Here is a 19,930-nt window from a genome sequence, read left to right on the forward strand (position 1 = left end):
GCAATTAGAGTCTGCCAGTAGTACAACAGCAAGCTATATAGTCTCAGTAAAGAAATACTTGATATCAACTTTAGATTTGTATGATTATGTATTCCCTCCAAATAATTGTTTTGCCTATTTTCTTTCTTGGGGGCGCTCTCATTTTATAGGTTTTTTCAATTTGTATAGTGTAGTGATTGTGCTCTAGAATGCAGACAATTGTATTGTCATCTGTAAGTGGCCAGGCCAGTCTAAACCTCAAGCCATTTTCAGTACAGTGGGGTAAAGCTACAGCACATTTTCAAAAACAGTTTAGCGTAGGAGTTTGTGACAACAAATGATGCAAGGGAATCTCTTTGCTTACAAACTAGTCTTTCAGCTTTATTGCATGTTTCTTATCGGGAAGCTGGCACAGAATGGCCACAATTGGCTGACAACAAAATCTTCTCAGTGCATTTTCAGTACAGTATTTCCATTGAAAAAATAAACAAATATATAATGCAAACTGTTCCACATTGTACAATTCAAAAGAAACACGCAATGCTCGATTACCGGTAATTGTTCTGTATTGTAAAATACTAAACAAAGACAATAACTCTTCTCCTAAACTGTGTTTAAGGCTTCAAAGATATAGTGGATCTTTGTTTTCATGTAATAGATACCAAAGTACTTACAACATTCCCCTACCCTCCTGTACAAACACACTAAAAGTGCCATTTAAAAATACAACTGAATAAAACGTTCAGTTACAAATTCTGGAACTTTATTCCCCTCACCCAATGATTTGGCTCTTAAAAAGGTGGAGTCAGTTCTGGAGAAAGCTTAATGTCAAAATAACTTTTTGTCAAAATCAGTGAATATCACCTCAAGATCCACTGCCTGTCTGTACTGTGTGTGCGCTGAACAAAAGTTCAGTGTTAATACATAACCTAGGCTCTGTAAATCAGCATGTTAGCAACGATGGCCCCTTTGTTTACATACCAGTTTACAGAGCCTAGGGTGTGCATTAACACCAAGTTTTTTTGCGCAATAAGTTTGAACAGATAGCGGATCGTGAGGAGATATTTACTGATGTTGACCACAAGCATTCTCCAGAATCGCTGACTCCACCTTTAACAACTTACTCTACTGTAAGTTAAGATAAGCAGTAAATGTCAAGTTAGGTTTCATGTGAGGAGATGAGTGTGCAGCATCAGATGTGGGTGGTTGGGGAGTGGGTGGGAGCGTGGTGGTAGGTAAATTGGTGTTGGCCTTGAAATGTATTGTATTTGCCCCTACTTTGTTGTTGGCTCATACCAGCTATGACTTGAGTGGCTTCTGCATGCCTCTCGGCTGCATTGGCACACCGCTCAAGAAACTGAAATGACTGTGGTGATGGACTCCAATGATTTTTGATCTTGTGCTGCCTGCTCACGTTGTTGATCGAGAAAGGACATGTAGATGGATCTCATCTCCCCTGCATCATTCTTTCTTGGGTCTCTCTTTGATTGGCGTTGCCATAATCTTGGTGGGGTACTCGGTGTGGCCGATTCTCCAATGGGCAAGGATTTGTCTTGTGCTTCCATAGTTGCAGACACGTTGGCATCACTCAAGCTGCATGTTCCATCTCCTGACTCTTCTGTAAAAAGAATAATGTTCTTAGTCAGAGTGAAGTTATCACAAATTACCCTTTTACTTTGATGTAGGGGAAGGTTTCATGAAAATATGGTTGGTTGAATTAGTCATACAACACATTATATCTACACAAGTTGTTTATTTAAGTTTACTTAAAATGTTTTGGTTGATTTGTTGATGGTTGATGGTGTTATTTGCAGTGCTATATGTCCTCATGTAGTTTGTTTTATTGCGTTTTATTGACAGCTGAACAGTCACTGTTGTTTCTAACTCAAGTCAGACTTTGCCTTCCCCTGTTCAGGGATACATAATGTGCAGCTTATGCATTCATTTATATGGTAAAACAATTTGAGCAACCCTAACCATAACCATACACAATGTAAAGCCCCAGTGTTGATTTCTTTTTAAACGTATATATGTGGGGTTTATTCACTAACACTTGAAACTATAAAATAATCTTCATACCCGTAGACTCTGTAACGTCTCCCTCATCATTGCTCTGTTTCTCATCAGTAATTGAAGTCTTGGCTAAAATGAACAAGATACAAACGTGAAATGACGTACAGTCCGGATCAAAGCTTAACGCGTTCCTCAAAGTAAATGAGTTACCTGAGCCGTTAATATTAGAAGCCAAGGAAGCTACGATGGGCCTTTGGCCGAGGATCTGATCCATCTCATCAAAAAGGTCGAACTTGCCTTTAATTTGTTTTATTCGCGGTACCGCTGCGAGACAACTCTCTTTTTTGACTCATGTATCGCTGTTTGAGCACCTTCTATTTACTTCGGAGGACGTCCCACGGCTTGTCGTAACCTTTGTTGGCCATTTCCTTCGCGAGTTCCTGATAAATTATGGCATTTCTTAGATTTTTGCTATCTAAAATAGCCAATATATTTTTCTGGTAAATTAAATTCAACAATTATCTCGTCTCCTCGTTTGTCCACTTACAGTACATCTGTCTATGTTGACACCCGCCATGTGTGCGCAAAAAGAGCGGAAATACTGGGCGGAAATTAACTAAAACTTCTTCTTTTATGTTTTGTGGCGGGTTGCAACCATAAAATGACCTAAAACTTAATCGCAATTCATTATTTATTCGGCAAATAATGTTCCCATCAGCGTTTATCGCATAAGCCATATATCAATCAAGATAAAATCCGATGAGACCGAACGCATTTCATTTGAGTCGATATTCATGAAATTCAATCGAATTTTACTGTTTCCATAAGGCATTTATCATTCGATATCACTTAATTCGGATAAAAACATGTGGATGGAAACATAGCTAGAGGCTATCCACACGATTGCAACTGTGACATTGATTTTATATAACAGTTCAACAAACAAAATATTAATATTAAGTGATGTTCATTTTCAACACAGTTGTAAGTATTTTTTACAACAAAATTATGTCAAAATAACTTTTTGTCAAAATCAGTGAATATCACCTCACGATCCACTACCTGTCTGTACTGTGTGTGCGCTGAACAAAAGTTCAGTGTTAATACATAACCTAGGCTCTGTAAATCAGCATGTTGCTAGCTACGATGGCCCCTTTGTTTACATACCAGTTTACAGAGCCTAGGGTGTGCATTAACACCAAGTTTTTTTTGCGCAATAAGTTTGGACAGATAGCGGATCGTGAGGAGATATTTATAGCATTCTCCAGAATCGCTGACTCAACCTTTAACAACTTACTCTACTGTAAGTTAAGATAAGCAGTGAATGGCAAGTTAGGTTTCATGTGAGGAGATGAGTGTGCAGCATCAGATGTGGGTGGTTGGGGAGTGGGTGGGAGCGTGGTGGTAGGTAAATTGGTGTTGGCCTTGAAATGTATTGTAATTGCCCCTACTTTGTTGTTGGCTCATACCAGCTATGACTTGAGTGGCTTCTGCATGCCTCTCGGCTGCATTGGCACACCGCTCAAGAAACTGAAATGACTGTGGTGATGGACTCCAGTGATTTTTGATCTTGTGCTGCCTGCTCACGTTGTTGATCGAGAAAGGACATGTAGATGGATCTCATCTCCCCTGCATCATTCTTTCTTGGGTCTCTCTTTGATTGGCGTTGCCATAATCTTGGTGGGGTACTCGGTGTGGCCGATTCTCCAATGGGCAAGGATTTGTCTTGTGCTTCCATAGTTGCAGACACGTTGGCATCACTCAAGCTGCATGTTCCATCTCCTGACTCTTCTGTAAAAAGAATAATGTTCTTAGTCAGAGTGAAGTTATCACAAATTACCCTTTTACTTTGATGTAGGGGAAGGTTTCATGAAAATATGGTTGGTTGAATTAGTCATACAACACATTATATCTACACAAGTTGTTTATTTAAGTTTACTTAAAATGTTTTGGTTGATTTGTTGATGGTTGATGGTGTTATTTGCAGTGCTATATGTCCTCATGTAGTTTGTTTTATTGCGTTTTATTGACAGCTGAACAGTCACTGTTGTTTCTAACTCAAGTCAGACTTTGCCTTCCCCTGTTCAGGGATACATAATGTGCAGCTTATGCATTCATTTATATGGTAAAACAATTTGAGCAACCCTAACCATAACCATACACAATGTAAAGCCCCAGTGTTGATTTCTTTTTAAACGTATATATGTGGGGTTTATTCACTAACACTTGAAACTATAAAATAATCTTCATACCCGTAGACTCTGTAACGTCTCCCTCATCATTGCTCTGTTTCTCATCAGTAATTGAAGTCTTGGCTAAAATGAACAAGATACAAACGTGAAATGACGTACAGTCCGGATCAAAGCTTAACGCGTTCCTCAAAGTAAATGAGTTACCTGAGCCGTTAATATTAGAAGCCAAGGAAGCTACGATGGGCCTTTGGCCGAGGATCTGATCCATCTCATCAAAAAGGTCGAACTTGCCTTTAATTTGTTTTATTCGCGGTACCGCTGCGAGACAACTCTCTTTTTTGACTCATGTATCGCTGTTTGAGCACCTTCTATTTACTTCGGAGGACGTCCCACGGCTTGTCGTAACCTTTGTTGGCCATTTCCTTCGCGAGTTCCTGATAAATTATGGCATTTCTTAGATTTTTGCTATCTAAAATAGCCAATATATTTTTCTGGTAAATTAAATTCAACAATTATCTCGTCTCCTCGTTTGTCCACTTACAGTACATCTGTCTATGTTGACACCCGCCATGTGTGCGCAAAAAGAGCGGAAATACTGGGCGGAAATTAACTAAAACTTCTTCTTTTATGTTTTGTGGCGGGTTGCAACCATAAAATGACCTAAAACTTAATCGCAATTCATTATTTATTCGGCAAATAATGTTCCCATCAGCGTTTATCGCATAAGCCATATATCAATCAAGATAAAATCCGATGAGACCGAACGCATTTCATTTGAGTCGATATTCATGAAATTCAATCGAATTTTACTGTTTCCATAAGGCATTTATCATTCGATATCACTTAATTCGGATAAAAACATGTGGATGGAAACATAGCTAGAGGCTATCCACACGATTGCAACTGTGACATTGATTTTATATAACAGTTCAACAAACAAAATATTAATATTAAGTGATGTTCATTTTCAACACAGTTGTAAGTATTTTTTACAACAAAATTATGTCAAAATAACTTTTTGTCAAAATCAGTGAATATCACCTCACGATCCACTACCTGTCTGTACTGTGTGTGCGCTGAACAAAAGTTCAGTGTTAATACATAACCTAGGCTCTGTAAATCAGCATGTTGCTAGCTACGATGGCCCCTTTGTTTACATACCAGTTTACAGAGCCTAGGGTGTGCATTAACACCAAGTTTTTTTTGCGCAATAAGTTTGGACAGATAGCGGATCGTGAGGAGATATTTATAGCATTCTCCAGAATCGCTGACTCAACCTTTAACAACTTACTCTACTGTAAGTTAAGATAAGCAGTGAATGGCAAGTTAGGTTTCATGTGAGGAGATGAGTGTGCAGCATCAGATGTGGGTGGTTGGGGAGTGGGTGGGAGCGTGGTGGTAGGTAAATTGGTGTTGGCCTTGAAATGTATTGTAATTGCCCCTACTTTGTTGTTGGCTCATACCAGCTATGACTTGAGTGGCTTCTGCATGCCTCTCGGCTGCATTGGCACACCGCTCAAGAAACTGAAATGACTGTGGTGATGGACTCCAGTGATTTTTGATCTTGTGCTGCCTGCTCACGTTGTTGATCGAGAAAGGACATGTAGATGGATCTCATCTCCCCTGCATCATTCTTTCTTGGGTCTCTCTTTGACTGGCGTTGCCATAATCTTGGTGGGGTACTCGGTGTGGCCGATTCTCCAATGGGCAAGGATTTGTCTTGTGCTTCCATAGTTGCAGACACGTCGGCATCACTCAAGCTGCATGTACCATCTCCTGACTCTTCTGTAAAAAGAATAATGTTCTTAGTCAGAGTGAAGTTATCACAAATTACCCTTTTACTTTGATGTAGGGGAAGGTTTCATGAAAATATGGTTGGTTGAATTAGTCATACAACACACACAAGTTGTTTATTTAAGTTTGCATAAAATGTTTTGGTTGATTTGTTGATGGTTGATGGTGTTATTTGCAGCGCTATATTTCCTCATGTAGTTTGTTTTATTGCGTTTTATTGAAAAACAGCTGAACAGTCACTGTTGTTTCTAACTCAAGTCAGGCTTTGCCTTCCCCTGTTCAGGGATACATAATGTGCAGCTTATGCATTCATTTATATGGTAAAACAATTTGAGCAACCCTAACCATAACCATACACAATGTAAAGCCCCAGTATTGATTTCTTTTTAAACGTATATATGTGGGGTTTATTCACTAACACTTGAAACTATAAAATAATCTTCATACCCGTAGACTCTGTAACGTCTCCCTCATCATTGCTCTGTTTCTCATCAGTAATTGAAGTCTTGGCTAAAATGAACAAGATACAAACGTGAAATGACGTACAGTCCGGATCAAAGCTTAACGCGTTCCTCAAAGTAAATGAGTTACCTGAGCCGTTAATATTAGAAGCCAAGGAAGCTACGATGGGCCTTTGGCCGAGGATCTGATCCATCTCATCAAAAAGGTCGAACTTGCCTTTAATTTGTTTTATTCGCGGTACCGCTGCGAGACAACTCTCTTTTTTGACTCATGTATCGCTGTTTGAGCACCTTCTATTTACTTCGGAGGACGTCCCACGGCTTGTCGTAACCTTTGTTGGCCATTTCCTTCGCGAGTTCCTGATAAATTATGGCATTTCTTAGATTTTTGCTATCTAAAATAGCCATTATATTTTTCTGGTAAATTAAATTCAACAAGTATCTCGTCTCCTCATTTGTCCACTTACATCAGGTCTATGTTGACACCCGCCATGTGTGCGCAAAAAGAGCGGAAATACTGGGCGGAAATTAACTAAAACTTCTTCTTTTATGTTTTGTGGCGGGTTGCAACCATAAAATGACCTAAAACTTAATCGCAATTCATTATTTATTCGGCAAATATAGGGATGGCTGACGCGAAACAGTCGTTCCGAAGCTTTGCGAGATCCCGAAGCGCAGATGATTCGAAACACTGATTCGAAGCGTGATTCAAAACACCCATGTCACGTGACTATGGCCAAACGAAGCCTCGAAGTGTTTCACTAAGTGTTTCATCAGGTGTGATCCGCCGAATCAGCGTTTGATTGACACGGTCGGAAACAGACCACACAAGCGCACATCTGTATAAAAGTGAAATTAACGCATATTGACCTCGTGGGTTTTTGTGAGAGTAGTTTGATTTTGAGATAGCGGATTTTTGGTGATATAGTGACATTTATAGTGCGATTTGTTTAGTTATATTTAGGCTTACATTTAAATTTACACAACACATTGACTGATAGGCTAGAGACACAGAGTATACATATAGTGACACATTAATAGATACATAGATATAAATATAGACAGCTAGATTAATAGATAGATAGATAGATAGATAGATAGATAGATAGATATATAGATAGATTAAAATAGGCTACATATATAAATACATAGATAGATTGTAGATACATATTATATATCTAAATACATAGATAGATTGTAGATACATATTATATATCTAATTACATAGATAGATTGTAGATACATATCTAGATAGATTTGGATAGATAGATAAAATGGAGGCTCCCCAGAAGAGATGCCGTACATCTGTGGTGTGGGAGCATTTCCATTTAGAAACCCCAAATAAAGTGAGATGTGTGTATTGTGATCGGCAGCTTGCCTACTGCAACAATACATCATCCATGATGCGCCATTTGAGGAGCTGATGCCACAGTGGAAGTGAAAAAATACATCAACGATGCGTATTTGCCCAGAACTCATGATCCACTAACTTACTGGAAAGAGAGAGCAGTAATCTTTCCTCATTTGTTTGTCCTGGCTAAAAAATGTCTTTGTATACCAGCAACAAGTGTCTCTTGTGAGGATTTTTTCAAAGGCTGGAGAAATTATCTGTAAAAAAAGAAGTAGGCTAAGTCCTTCCACAGCAGAGAAATTAATATTTTTGAAATATCTAAAAAAGTGAGACATTGTGGCTTGATTTATTTTATTAATATTCATTTTGCAGGACCAAAATAGCATTATGCACAGTGAGGAGCCTAGGTTACAAGCTTCACATATTAGAAAAATACAATAATAAAAAAACAACACATTTTTTTTAATGGCTCGTCAAGGTTGTTTCAGGATCAACACCTGCAAGTGACCACTAGGTGTCACCGTGGAGACGGGTGTCGGATTGATTCGAAGCCTCGAAACAATATGAACCATTTGGTTCAACTGTTTCATTGCTTCACGAAGCCTCGATCTGCCCATCACTAGGCAAATAATGTTCCCATCAGCGTTTATCGCATAAGCCATATATCAATCAAGATAAAATCCGATGAGACCGAACGCATTTCATTTGAGTCGATATTCATGAAATTCAATCGAATTTTACTGTTTCCATAAGGCATTTATCATTCGATATCACTTAATTCGGATAAAAACATGTGGATGGAAACATAGCTAGAGGCTATCCACACGATTGCAACTGTGACATTGATTTTATATAACAGTTCAACAAACAAAATATTAATATTAAGTGATGTTAATTTTCAACACAGTTGTAAGTATTTTTTACAACAAAATAATATCTCCACCGAAAGCCACAGCAGTGTTTGTGAACGAATCTGCATCTGCGGCTTTGAACGAATCATTAGAGTCAACGATTCAATGATTAATTCATAAATACAGCCACTTGCATCGGTACTGAATGAATGACTTGATGACTCGCCACCTACTGGCGGTTTTAAATTAATATTTAAAAGCATGACTTCGTTTTTACCATCATTGCATATTTCTCTATTGAATTTTTTATTTATTTAAACCATTATTTATTTTATAAAGGTATTTGTAAAGGAAATGAACTGGAACAATCTATTTAAGGGGGCAAATATTGTCCCTTACTGAAAAGGGTGTGACTGAAGAGTGGTACGCAGAAGGATGTTAAAAGCCTTATGGGGTACAACTCTAAAAAGTTTGAGAACCACTGGGACTGGGTTAAGGAATAGAACAAAATAAACACAGCACAATAAACACCAGAAAGTAGGCATAGGCCTAATATACAGAGGTCACTTACAAAGTTAGGTTAAAGATACAAACAAAGAGGGTTTCAAACTATCTAAGCATATCAATAACAATATAGAATTTACAGACTGAGCTGAAGAGTAATATTCAGATAAAAAATGTGTTTTTGAAGGAGAGAAGGGTGGATGTTTGACGGATGTCTTGAGGAAGAGCATTCCACAACCTCAGAGCCACTACGGACTACGCTAAAAGACTCCCATGGTTACCAGACTATTGAAACTGACTGAATATGACACAGCCCCACCTAATATATTTTTCACCAGCCGCCATGCACTGCCCCCAACTGAGCCTGGTTTCTCCCAAGGTTTTTTTCTCCATTCTGTCACCTGATGGAGTTTGGGTTCCTTGTCACTGTGGGTTCTGGTTTGCTATGACTGGGACACTTTAATGTTCAACAATATTATTGATCTGCCTGCATTGTCAGTTTGTCACCATAGTATGAGAACTGAACCAAGCTTGACGATGGCATCACTGTTTGCAGAACTGCTGTAGGCTATAAATTAACTAAACTAAACCGTATGTTTTTCTTTATCATCTCTTCCTCTTTACTAGTTAATACTAAATAAACATTAATGAACATGAAAAGGTATGTTGAAAGATCCCTAACAACTTACTGAAATGTTGGGTGAATGCAGAAAGAGAGAAAGGGCGCGTTTCATTTCGTGCACAGGCATATGAACGCATGTTAACGCGTGACGCGGTTATCTTTTCCGAGCTGCAGTTTATAATCAAACACCGTCGCCCTTTGTCGTTTATCAAACGTTATAAATAGTTGTATTTCACTCTCACTTTTTTTGTCAGGCACAAAGTAACACACAGAACACAGCCCTGAAAGTGGCTGGCATTAGCAAGCCACAGAAAGACCCAAATATACACTGGGTTAGACATACAGACAGACTAGATGCACATCAAATTAAGTTTACTGTTGTTTGCTGACATCAAACTTGGAGAGGAGAGAACACATGTCTGCCTGACTGCTGTTCCCGCAATTCAAATAAACTTTGATCGACACGCTTTGACACGAGTGGGAGGCGGGGCCTTGTAGCCTAATTTGCGTGGCCCTTCTTATTTCTCTAAACTCATCTGTATCATCTCATTTTTGCATAGACATCATGGCCGGTTGAATTCTGAAAACAATTCACTCTCTGACATCTCTTCTGCTCAAAAAAAATTCAAAGAGAGAGTTGTGGTGGCGATTTTATGATATTCATTGATCTTTAGTAAAATATAGATGATTCAAAGAATGTCACATGTGTGTCTCTCACTTGAAGTGAGAGAAGATTCTGTTTATGTACCTGGGGAGGCAGAAGGGGGAGACACTCCAGAGAACAGACGAACGAGGACCTCTGACCTAGATGTCAGAAGGCCATTTGGTGAAGGGGGGCTTAAACTAGTGACGAATCTAAACTAGAGTTATGGCTTCTTTGTCTATGAAAAAACTACTGGATGGAAAACTACTGGGAGGAAGGCTCTGGCAGGAAGAAGGCCTTGAAACTGAGATAAAAGCTGGTTCAGTCTGGGGGGGTGTCACTCTTCTGCACAGGGTAACAACTGTGTATTAGACTGCTCCTATTCTTGCAAGAATAAATACTTCTATTTTATAATTTGACTGTCTTTGAGTGTCTCCTACGCAGTGATGTTTGTTTGATGAATTTTTGCCACAACAGACTTTAGCTAGAGACATAAAGACAGCCTCATTTCAACTATAAGTTCTCATACATTTCAACCCCTGTTTAATAGCTTTTAAACCCTAACTTTTAAATACTTATACTTAATAGTAATCTTATTTCATATATGTATATATTATATGTTTTACTTATCAGCAATGCGTTTTATTTCTTTAAATTCAGTTGTGCCGTTTCATTCTCAAACAGACATTATGGGCTTTTGCAGTGCAATCTGAAAACCACGCCTCTGACATATTTCCTCTGCTCAGAAAAATTCAAAGAGCTGTGGACTTTAATCAGTTAGAGACAATAAAGACAGCCTGAGAAAAAAACATTCACTTCCTGATCACACAGCAAGCTGCATAACCACACAAAACGAGATTAAACCAGTTTAAAACGAGGTCGTTGTTTAAGGCCATGAATAACTTTACAGCTATGATTACACAGGTTATACAGCTCAATTTAAGTACATTGTTAAATATATTTTATTTGTTTCAGGAAATGCTCTTTTTAGACTCCCAGTCTGTTTTCAACATTGAACCTTGATATAAATGTGAGTTCTCCCTCTTATGTTGTTTTTCCACCAACACTTTTTAAAGAATAAAGCATTAATGACATCCACAAAACAGTAAAAATAAAAATAATTTATGTACCAAAATATAAACCCTTCTTCCGGCTAACATACATTATAATTAATTAATTGTATAAAACTACAAAATACATATATGACTTAGCAACCTTCCCCCACACACATTTATGAAAAATACCTGTGCTTTGTGAAAACAGTTTTCAGTTTAAATAGATATTCCCTGTATTTCTATATACATAATTCCATATAGCTATAGATGTTGCAGACTTTTGACACCTTGTGCATTAGAGTTGTAATTTTGAAACCCACTTCCTCAAGACCTCAAGTTCCTATTCAAGAACGTTTTATGTGTCAACTGCTCCTCAAACGATCTCCTTGCACCATCAGAACGTATTTTTGTGACCAGCTTTAAAATAATTCTTAAATAAACATCCGCCATGTTTCATGTCTTTGTAAACATAAATCTTTGTTTCTCATTTTTGTTTGTTTGTGCTCCCGTACCAGACACGGGTTTTGGGATACTTTTATGTGGACCTCTTTACGTCCTTCCAGATGTCTATTAGCTGCTGTGGGGATCCCAGGATTGTTGTAATGACCCTGAGGAAATCCTCTCGATTATATTGTCCCAGATATGCTCTAAACTGTGAAGGGTCTGGGGGGGATGAGGGTGAAATGCCCACAAGTTTCACACAAGCGCCCACATATGCGTCTTCTATGTTGAAGGCCTTTATTTCCTTGGAGGCCTCAACAATTTTTTCTGGCAGGTCATTGGAGAAAACATATCCCATTCCCAGCAGGTATGTGGGGTATTTCGGTTCGGGGTACAGCTCCTCCGACACGTACCATTTTGAGTTTTTGTCTCTGATGACAGGCCGGTCCCACATCACCATTCCAGTGATGTAGTTCTGTCTGGGTGTGTTGGGTGCCAGTAGGAGCGTCATCAAGTTGTCCATGTTTAAGTACATGTCAGAATCGACCTTCATACTGAAATTGGCTTGAGGGCAACGAGTGGCCAACCAGTCCATGATCACCATCGTCTTTATGGTCAGGTTGAAGTACGAGTCCACAAAGTTGCTCTGCACTAAGTCTCTGTGTTGTCGGCTCTCTTCCTCCAGCTGCTGTTGAGCTTTTTCAGAGTCGGATCCTCCAGTCAATCCCACCAAGAACAGAGTCATCACTGCTTTTCCCTGGACTGTGCTCTCATTCCCCCACGTGCTCCGGATGGCGTTACGAGCTTCTAACTGATGGGGCGCCACAGGGACCATCAAGACCAGGAACGGATTCTGCTGACATTTATCGGGTTCATCCAGAATGTAATGATAGTTGCTTGGATGAGCTATATGATAATAAATAGATGAACCTCTTTGTTGTATTTGCTGATTGGGCAAATGCACTAATGTATCTTTTCGATTATGATCGGCCCAAATCCTGTCAATTACCTTATAATGAGTCTGATTCATGATTTTAGTAAACCATGTATGAGGGAACGTAATCCTGTCGAAAGTGACATCAGTGGCGTAAGCAACGGAAAACAATAAGAAGGTCAATGTAAGCAGCAGAAAAAATGCCGTTTTAAATTGTTGTATAAATAAACATCTATCCTGAGTCAAACTGCAGAGAAAAAAAAAAGAGAAACAGTCAAAATTAGTCTCACAGTGAAACACATTTTTAATAAAAAAATATGATATATATATCCCAAAAATAAGGGTTGCAAATTTTTAACTAAGTTTGCACGTTACATCAGTTAGTTATGATAGTGATTTAAGTTTCATGAACTTTATGTACACATGGACATCACTTAAAGATAGCTTGCAGTAAGTTTGCATTCTTTGACTGATTCAGAGAACTTATTAATTGAATGATTCATCAGTCTGATTCAAATGGCATAGGATTTCCGAATCACGGGCTGGAGGACGGAGGGGCGAGAAAACGCAGAAGTGTAACGTGCGAAACAATTCTGAACGATTCAATAAACGAACTATCTCATAAGAGTCATTTGTTCATATTGTAGGCGAAAAACAATATGAGCCGTCTTGAGCCGTCTGTGCTCAAGACGGCTATAACGGCAGCCCTCGAGCACAGAGGTGCGCAAAAATGCACGTCAACTCGAAAGAAGTTCTCTCTTGGGCTATCCTAATTCTAATTTCATGACACAATTCAGTTATATTGGTCAGTGACACCTAGTCAATTGTTAATTTTACATACAGAAGGTTAAACTAAATCTTGATTTATATTGAAGTATTGTAAATTCTTTATTGTATGTAGTTGTACATATTTAGTTGTATGTATAACACGGCAGTTATTGAACACTGTTAATGTTAAATAAATCTGTTATTTAATTTTCAGTTTAATTTTTTTATTTTGTTCAAAATATCGTGATACATACTGTATCGTATCGTGAATCCAGTATCGTGATACGTGTCAAATCGTGAGCTGAGTGTATCGTTACTAAAAAGTACTTGTCCAAAAAAATACTTGAGAGTAAAAACGTAGTAGGCTACTCATAGCGAGTACTGAGCTGTGCATTCTACCCCCTTATAATAAACTCGAAAAAAAAACATTGTGCATACTGTAATTTACATTATCTTTTGTTCTTTTTCAGAAATATTGAATAATATCTATCACCCATCTTTTTAAATTGCATCAAAACAGTACACACATCACCATTTAAATAATATTGTTTGAAAAAAAAATGCATTTAAAATGAGGTGTAAGGCCACTGAGCCTGAGAAATAAATATTAATGTTCATAAATATAAAATATCAGTGTTCATAACTGTGCTAAGAATTCAAAACCTTTAGAAACTCACACGATAGTTCAGCATCACACACCATGAGATGGGTTAAATAGAGAGGTTCAAAAATACCCAATTTCTCTCCCAAAGGGTTTGTGGTTTGATAATGAGAATCACTAATATTATCAGTTTACCTCACCTAATAAACTGAAATAGGCTAAGACAGTGAGCTATAATTACACTGTAATTCCATGCCATTAAATATGTTACAATTTAAACGTAAATGCACATTGTTCAAGAAGGGTGGCATCCTACCTTACATTTTACACCGCTACATTTACTCACATTGTAATGCTGATAATATAGCCTAATGTGTAAGGAAAATTGAACATTATATAGGGAACTTTTACAAAAGAAACACACAAACAAATGCATGTATCTTTGTACTTTGTACACTGTTTTATATATACATGGAACAACAAAAGCAGAAGTGGCTGCCAAACTTACGAATGCTGTGGTTAAAATTAGTGAATGGTTAAACCACTGTAGCCTGCAGTTAAATCTTTCCAAAACAGTTGGTATGTTTTTTAGTAAAACCACCAACTCTGCAGTCGATCCGGACATTTTTATTACTGGTGAAAAAATTCAAATTGTCTCAGAATTTAAATATCTTGGCATTATCATTGACTCCAAACTTAAGTTTAATTCTCATATTTCAAATACTGTTAAGAAAATAAAATGTTCGATATATCAGGAATTCAATGTCTACCCAAGCGGCCAAAATGTTTATGCACTCTATGATATTTTCGCATTTGAATTATTGTCTAACTACTTGGTCTCAGGCCAACCACTCCGCCTTGCTCCCAATACAGACTATATATAAACAAACGCTAAAATTTTTTGATAAGAAACCACGTCATTTTCATCATTGTAAGATTTTATCAAAATATAATTTGTTGAGTTGGGAAAACTTTGTTAAGTTCTCAAATGGCTGTTTAGCATATAAAATTCTCAATGGCCTGGCTCCACCACCTCTTAGTGAGTTTCTGAGTTTAAGATCAGAAAACAGTCGTCTCACTAGAGGTACATTTAGAAGGGACTGTGTGATTCATTTCAGGAAAACTGCTTTTAGTCAGTCTGCTTTCTCCATTAAAGCCTCAAAAGAATGGAATGACATCCCAACGTCAGTTAGAGAAGTAAATAGTTATTATGGATTTCGTTCTTCTTTTAAAATTTGGCTTTTTAGTATGCAAATATGTCAACATTGAATGATTTTTCTCTCTTTCTTTTTTTCTCTTCTTCTCTCTGCTGATTTTAGAATTTGTAGGGTTTGTTGTATTTCTGTATAATCTATGTTTTGCTTAAATTGTTGTATTGACATTGTATTTTTAGGTTGCCTATTATACATCTGGCCTAGGACTGCAGATGAAAACTAGCCTTTTGGCTAACTCTGGCATATTTTGACTTGTCATGTTAATATGCATTGTCCTTGTAATAAACTAAACTAAACTAAAACTTTGTAGTTCAACAACAAATGTTGAACTTGGAAATAAAAATTGCGCAGGTGCACTTGCTAAATGAAGGCGGATTGTGTGAAAAGTATCAATCAAAAAACGTTGTTTATTAACTAGCTGTAGACACGCACTGACAGAAACGCAGTTCAAGTTAACGCCATGGTTTATGCTGCACTGCATACTGAATCTGCTCCTCCAATTGCAGCACAGAAGGTGCTTTCCCACCGTTTTAGAGTGTCCCCAACACACCTTCACAGCGCGCACCACGCGCAGAGCTGCCGACTTCTCCAAGTGATGCTGCATGTCGAGACGCAGCAGTGAACAGATCGCAACGCGCGTCTCTCTTTATGAAGTAAATGGGAGCACTTCCACAGCAGTCACGAGTAACAGTAAGTCTAGCGGATAAAGTTTTCTATGCAGAATTTGATTTGACGATAGTCACGAGACCGGTTACTCGATCCAATCACGATGATGGATAAAAAAATACAATTTTAAAACAAGCATGTAACGAGCAATGATCCACAAACGGAAGGAAAACGGAGTAAAAGTACCGATAGCCTACATTACTTAAAAATGTACTCAAGTAAAATTACACAAAACTACTCAAAAAAAGTTACATTAAAAAATAAAAATAATAATAAACCGACTTAATTACAGTAACGTGAGTATTTGTTATTAGTTACTTCACACTCCTGGATAGCCTACATGTTTTTGGTTTCTAAATAAAAATTCAAGCTAATGTTTAAATGTAAAATGAATTCATTTTATTTCAAGTCTCTGCTCTAGTTTATAAAAAGATGTTGTATGTAAACAACACAAATAACATTATAAAATATCTAATAAAACAAATAATAAAAGGATGGGTGAGCTTACCTGTGCCAAATATTCTTAATAGCCATTCTAGAGTGTTCAACTAGTAACCCTACTACTTCACGTATTCCTTCCTGTAAAGTCTAGACCTAATAAGTTAACAGAGGCGGGGATGAGGAAGCAGTTTTTCTCTCTTGCGTCTATGAACAAACCCACAACTGAAACGTGTCCATCTTCAATGAAAATGCTAATTTTTGAATGCATAGCCTATAGTTAATACATAGTTTTAGTGATATATATATATATATATATAGAGAGAGAGAGAGAGAGAAATATATATATATATATATATATATATATATATATATATATATATATGTATATGTATATATAGAGAGATACTGTATATGTATATATATATATATAGAGAGAGAGAGAGAGAGAGAGAGAGAGAGAGAGAGAGAGAGAAGCTACATGGGAACATCCTCTCTAAGGTATTGTTCTGATTATGGGATTAGGTTTGTTGCTGTGAGTAACATAATAGCTACACCTTTACCATGAGCATGTTATTGTCAGAATGAATTTGATTCTTAGAGGAAGTGAGGTGAAAAGTTGCTTTAAACTTTGAAGAGGAATAAATGCACTGGACGGAATAACACTTCCTTGCAAAATGTGCTTCAACAGACACTCCTAAATTTCTAGGAAATGTTGTATTTCCAATTTGTTTACCTGGATGATTAGGACCTTATTTACGGTTTTTGTTTGGTCATGTAGGCCTAACTGTCTACTTACAAATGGATGAGCAGCAACAAATGTGGTGTAACCAGTATTTCTGGTTTTTTTTTTTCTTTTGTTTTATTAATCTAGCCTACTGTTTGCAATAAAACCTTTTTTATACAGTTTCTGTGTTGCAGCAGCGCTGCTGACTAATGTCTCATACAGATAAAAAACAAGTAAAGTAAAACAAATGAAGTCAAATCCACTTAAGTAAGTTAAGTCCACTTGACTAAGGGAATGAGTACAGACTTTTTTATTTAAAAAATGTTTTTTAAGGCAAGCTTTTATTCAATATTAATTTATATCCCTGCTAGACCTGTTACTGTAATGACATTAGCACAAGTATGTTCTTGCATTAAACGCTGTAGTTTTAACCATCGTACACTCTCAGAAAAACAGGTAGCCTACAAAGGCTGTGACGGTACCATTTAAAGAGGTTCTAATATCTTTGATGTACAATTACACTCTCTTTAGGTACAAAGGTGTAGCTAATGAAAAGATACAACCCCAGTAATTGCTTTTGTACCTTTTTTTATGAGAGTGTACAACCATAAGTTACAGCATTAATATTATCAAGTTTATAAAAAAAAATATAAAAAAATTATGTTTACCAAAACATCACAATAACTCATGAACATTTGTCCATACTACTCTTTTTAATCATTTAACATTTTGTTTTTAGAAGTACAAATTACAAATCTTGACCTTTAGGAGACACTAGCTAAAAAAAAAAAAAAAAAGGTAACATCACCAAAGTCCATAGAATTAATCTCCTGGGGACCATTTGTATCTGTAGCATGGCAAAAACGTACACACACTGAAAAGCAAAACAGGCCTGAAAATAATAAAATACATTAAAAGTCAGTTTGTGTTGTTACATTTCAGTAATTTTGCCAGTCAAAGTTGACAAGCTCTCTGATGAGAAACACTGAGGGGTTCAGGCTAATGCTTTTCTTTGGAACTTTCCAGATTTCCATCTGATCTGTGCGTTTGGTGTTTGGTGCCATCAGGGTTGATTCTCAGGATGAACCTGCAAGCACACTTGTCTGCAGCTTCAAATTCAGAATACAGGTTTGTGACTATTGTCTGCGAGTGCAAATTTCAACATTCAACATTCAACTTCAGATTTTTATTTTACAGGTTTTCACATTGGAGCTGTGAGTGTAAATGTTCACGCACAAGTACGAATATTTATTGTAAAAGTTCTCAAATTCACATCTACGTGCTCTTGAGTTTGGCTACTCATTTACCTTCATGATAATCCATTACATTCAAATCATTAAAGCTTCATTCTTTTGCAATACATTCCTGTAGCTTAGATTTCCAGGGAATGGATAACTTATTAAAAATGAATTAAATAAATTAAACTTAAATACAATGTAAGTTACTTTGGATAAAAGTGTCTGCCAAATGCATGAATGTAAATGTAATGTAAAAAAATATATATATTTTGGTTTACCTAATTCTGCATTCGACAAAATGGACAGCTAATGCTGAAGAACTGGATGATGATACTGCCCTTTATAGTCAGCATCCATGTTTTTGCTTAGAGAACAGACTCTAAGTCTGTTCTAAAGTCACAGCAGCCTTTTAGTGTTTTACAGAAAAAACTCAAATACAATAACAGAACTTATTATTATAACAACAATGACATGAGGGGGTGAAGATGAGGTAAGGTATGATGTTGTATGTTGTATAACGTCAACCCGTTCTGTGTATTGGTGGAGAGCTGTTTAATATGGTGTTTAATATGGATACTGTAAATACAGGTTGATGTCCAATTACAGACAATGACTCCAAAACATGTGAGTTTCAAAAATATATACAACTGATATTTTATATTATTTCATTTCTGGCAAAGATGTCCTAAGCTGGGCTAGAGTTAAAAGACAGTATAATAAAACTTTGTTAAACGTTTTTGAAAATGCAGTGTACACGTCCTGAGTGCCTCTCGGCCCTATCATACACCCGGCGCAATGCGGCGCCAAGCAAGTGTTGTTTGCTAGTTTCAGCCCAACTGACTTATCATTTAATGTCCTGCGCCATGTTGTTTAAATTGCAAATGCATTTGGGCCTATCTGTGCGCCCATGGGCGTCCTGGTCTAAAACCGAGGTGTGTTCAGGCGCATTGTTGGTGCGTTACTATTTTGAGGCAACAGAAATAGACTGCGCCATTGACTAACTGAAACCTGGTCTAAAGTCAATGGCGCAGTATTTTTATTTTTTATTTAAAGGGCACATTAGTAATATGAGCCTATAGGCGGGTCAACAACACGCGTACACTCTGCTTATTACACACACAGGGACTCGCACCAGCACACAAACATGCCAAATATTAAAAATAAAAGGATTACAATGTAAAAGATTAATATTGTGTACATAAAGATATGGTGGAATCTGGCTTGTCCCGGTAGATGTTCTGCTTACGCTTTAACCTCGCGCACGAGCATATCCGGAAAATCCGCCATGGCTCGATCGCAACTTGCTTTTAAAGGGAATGGGAGATGAGACTCTGTTTGGTTTATTGCGCGTTACGTCCACAAACACACCCATTACTCATTAAGAGACCATGCGCTGGCCGTGACAACCATTTTTCCCGTCGTTAAACTAGTAAAAGTG

General features: G+C 37.3%; 2 protein-coding genes and 1 long non-coding RNA gene across 7 annotated transcripts in view; 1 reads left to right on the forward strand and 2 right to left on the reverse strand.

Moving 5' to 3' along the window:
- Nucleotides 1-337: 337 nt before the first annotated feature.
- Nucleotides 338-5,963, reverse strand: LOC306987822 (uncharacterized protein). Of its 3 annotated transcripts, XM_079592409.1 has the most exons (4): nt 2,545-2,596; nt 2,203-2,432; nt 2,059-2,121; nt 343-1,597 (listed from the first exon to the last, which is right to left on the reverse strand). In XM_079592409.1, the coding sequence occupies exons 2-4, from the start codon at nt 2,264-2,266 to the stop codon at nt 1,329-1,331; spliced, it is 396 nt and encodes a 131-aa protein (XP_079448535.1). In that variant the 5' UTR covers nt 2,267-2,432; nt 2,545-2,596; the 3' UTR covers nt 343-1,328. The 3 variants fall into 3 exon arrangements, 2 of the variants coding, with proteins under 2 accessions (XP_079448535.1, XP_079448534.1); XR_013795250.1 differs by lacking the exons at nt 2,059-2,121; nt 2,203-2,432; nt 2,545-2,596 and adding exons at nt 3,462-3,783; nt 5,766-5,963 and having other exon boundaries at nt 338-1,597; XM_079592408.1 differs by having other exon boundaries at nt 2,203-2,597.
- A 2,165-nt stretch (nt 5,964-8,128) lies between these two features.
- On the reverse strand, nt 8,129-16,738 carry LOC306987810 (beta-1,3-galactosyltransferase 2-like). Of its 2 annotated transcripts, none has more exons than XM_079592390.1 (2): nt 16,598-16,738; nt 8,129-13,087 (listed from the first exon to the last, which is right to left on the reverse strand). In XM_079592390.1, the coding sequence occupies exons 1-2, from the start codon at nt 16,621-16,623 to the stop codon at nt 12,001-12,003; spliced, it is 1,113 nt and encodes a 370-aa protein (XP_079448516.1). In that variant the 5' UTR covers nt 16,624-16,738; the 3' UTR covers nt 8,129-12,000. The 2 variants fall into 2 exon arrangements, with proteins under 2 accessions (XP_079448516.1, XP_079448517.1); XM_079592391.1 differs by lacking the exon at nt 16,598-16,738 and adding an exon at nt 15,974-16,121 and having other exon boundaries at nt 11,126-13,087.
- Nucleotides 15,983-19,930, forward strand: part of LOC306987829 — a 35,087-nt gene continuing 31,139 nt past the window's right edge. Inside the window, exons 1-2 of one of the 2 annotated variants that reach the window (XR_013795258.1) lie at nt 15,983-16,113; nt 18,281-18,403. This is a non-coding gene — a long non-coding RNA (uncharacterized lncRNA). The remainder of the gene's footprint in view (nt 16,114-18,280; nt 18,404-19,930) is intronic. The other variant, XR_013795259.1, reaches the window with a different exon arrangement.

This window comes from Phoxinus phoxinus (genome assembly GCF_949152265.1).
Source record: "Phoxinus phoxinus genome assembly, chromosome: 20".
Classification (NCBI taxonomy): Eukaryota; Metazoa; Chordata; class Actinopteri; order Cypriniformes; family Leuciscidae; genus Phoxinus; species Phoxinus phoxinus.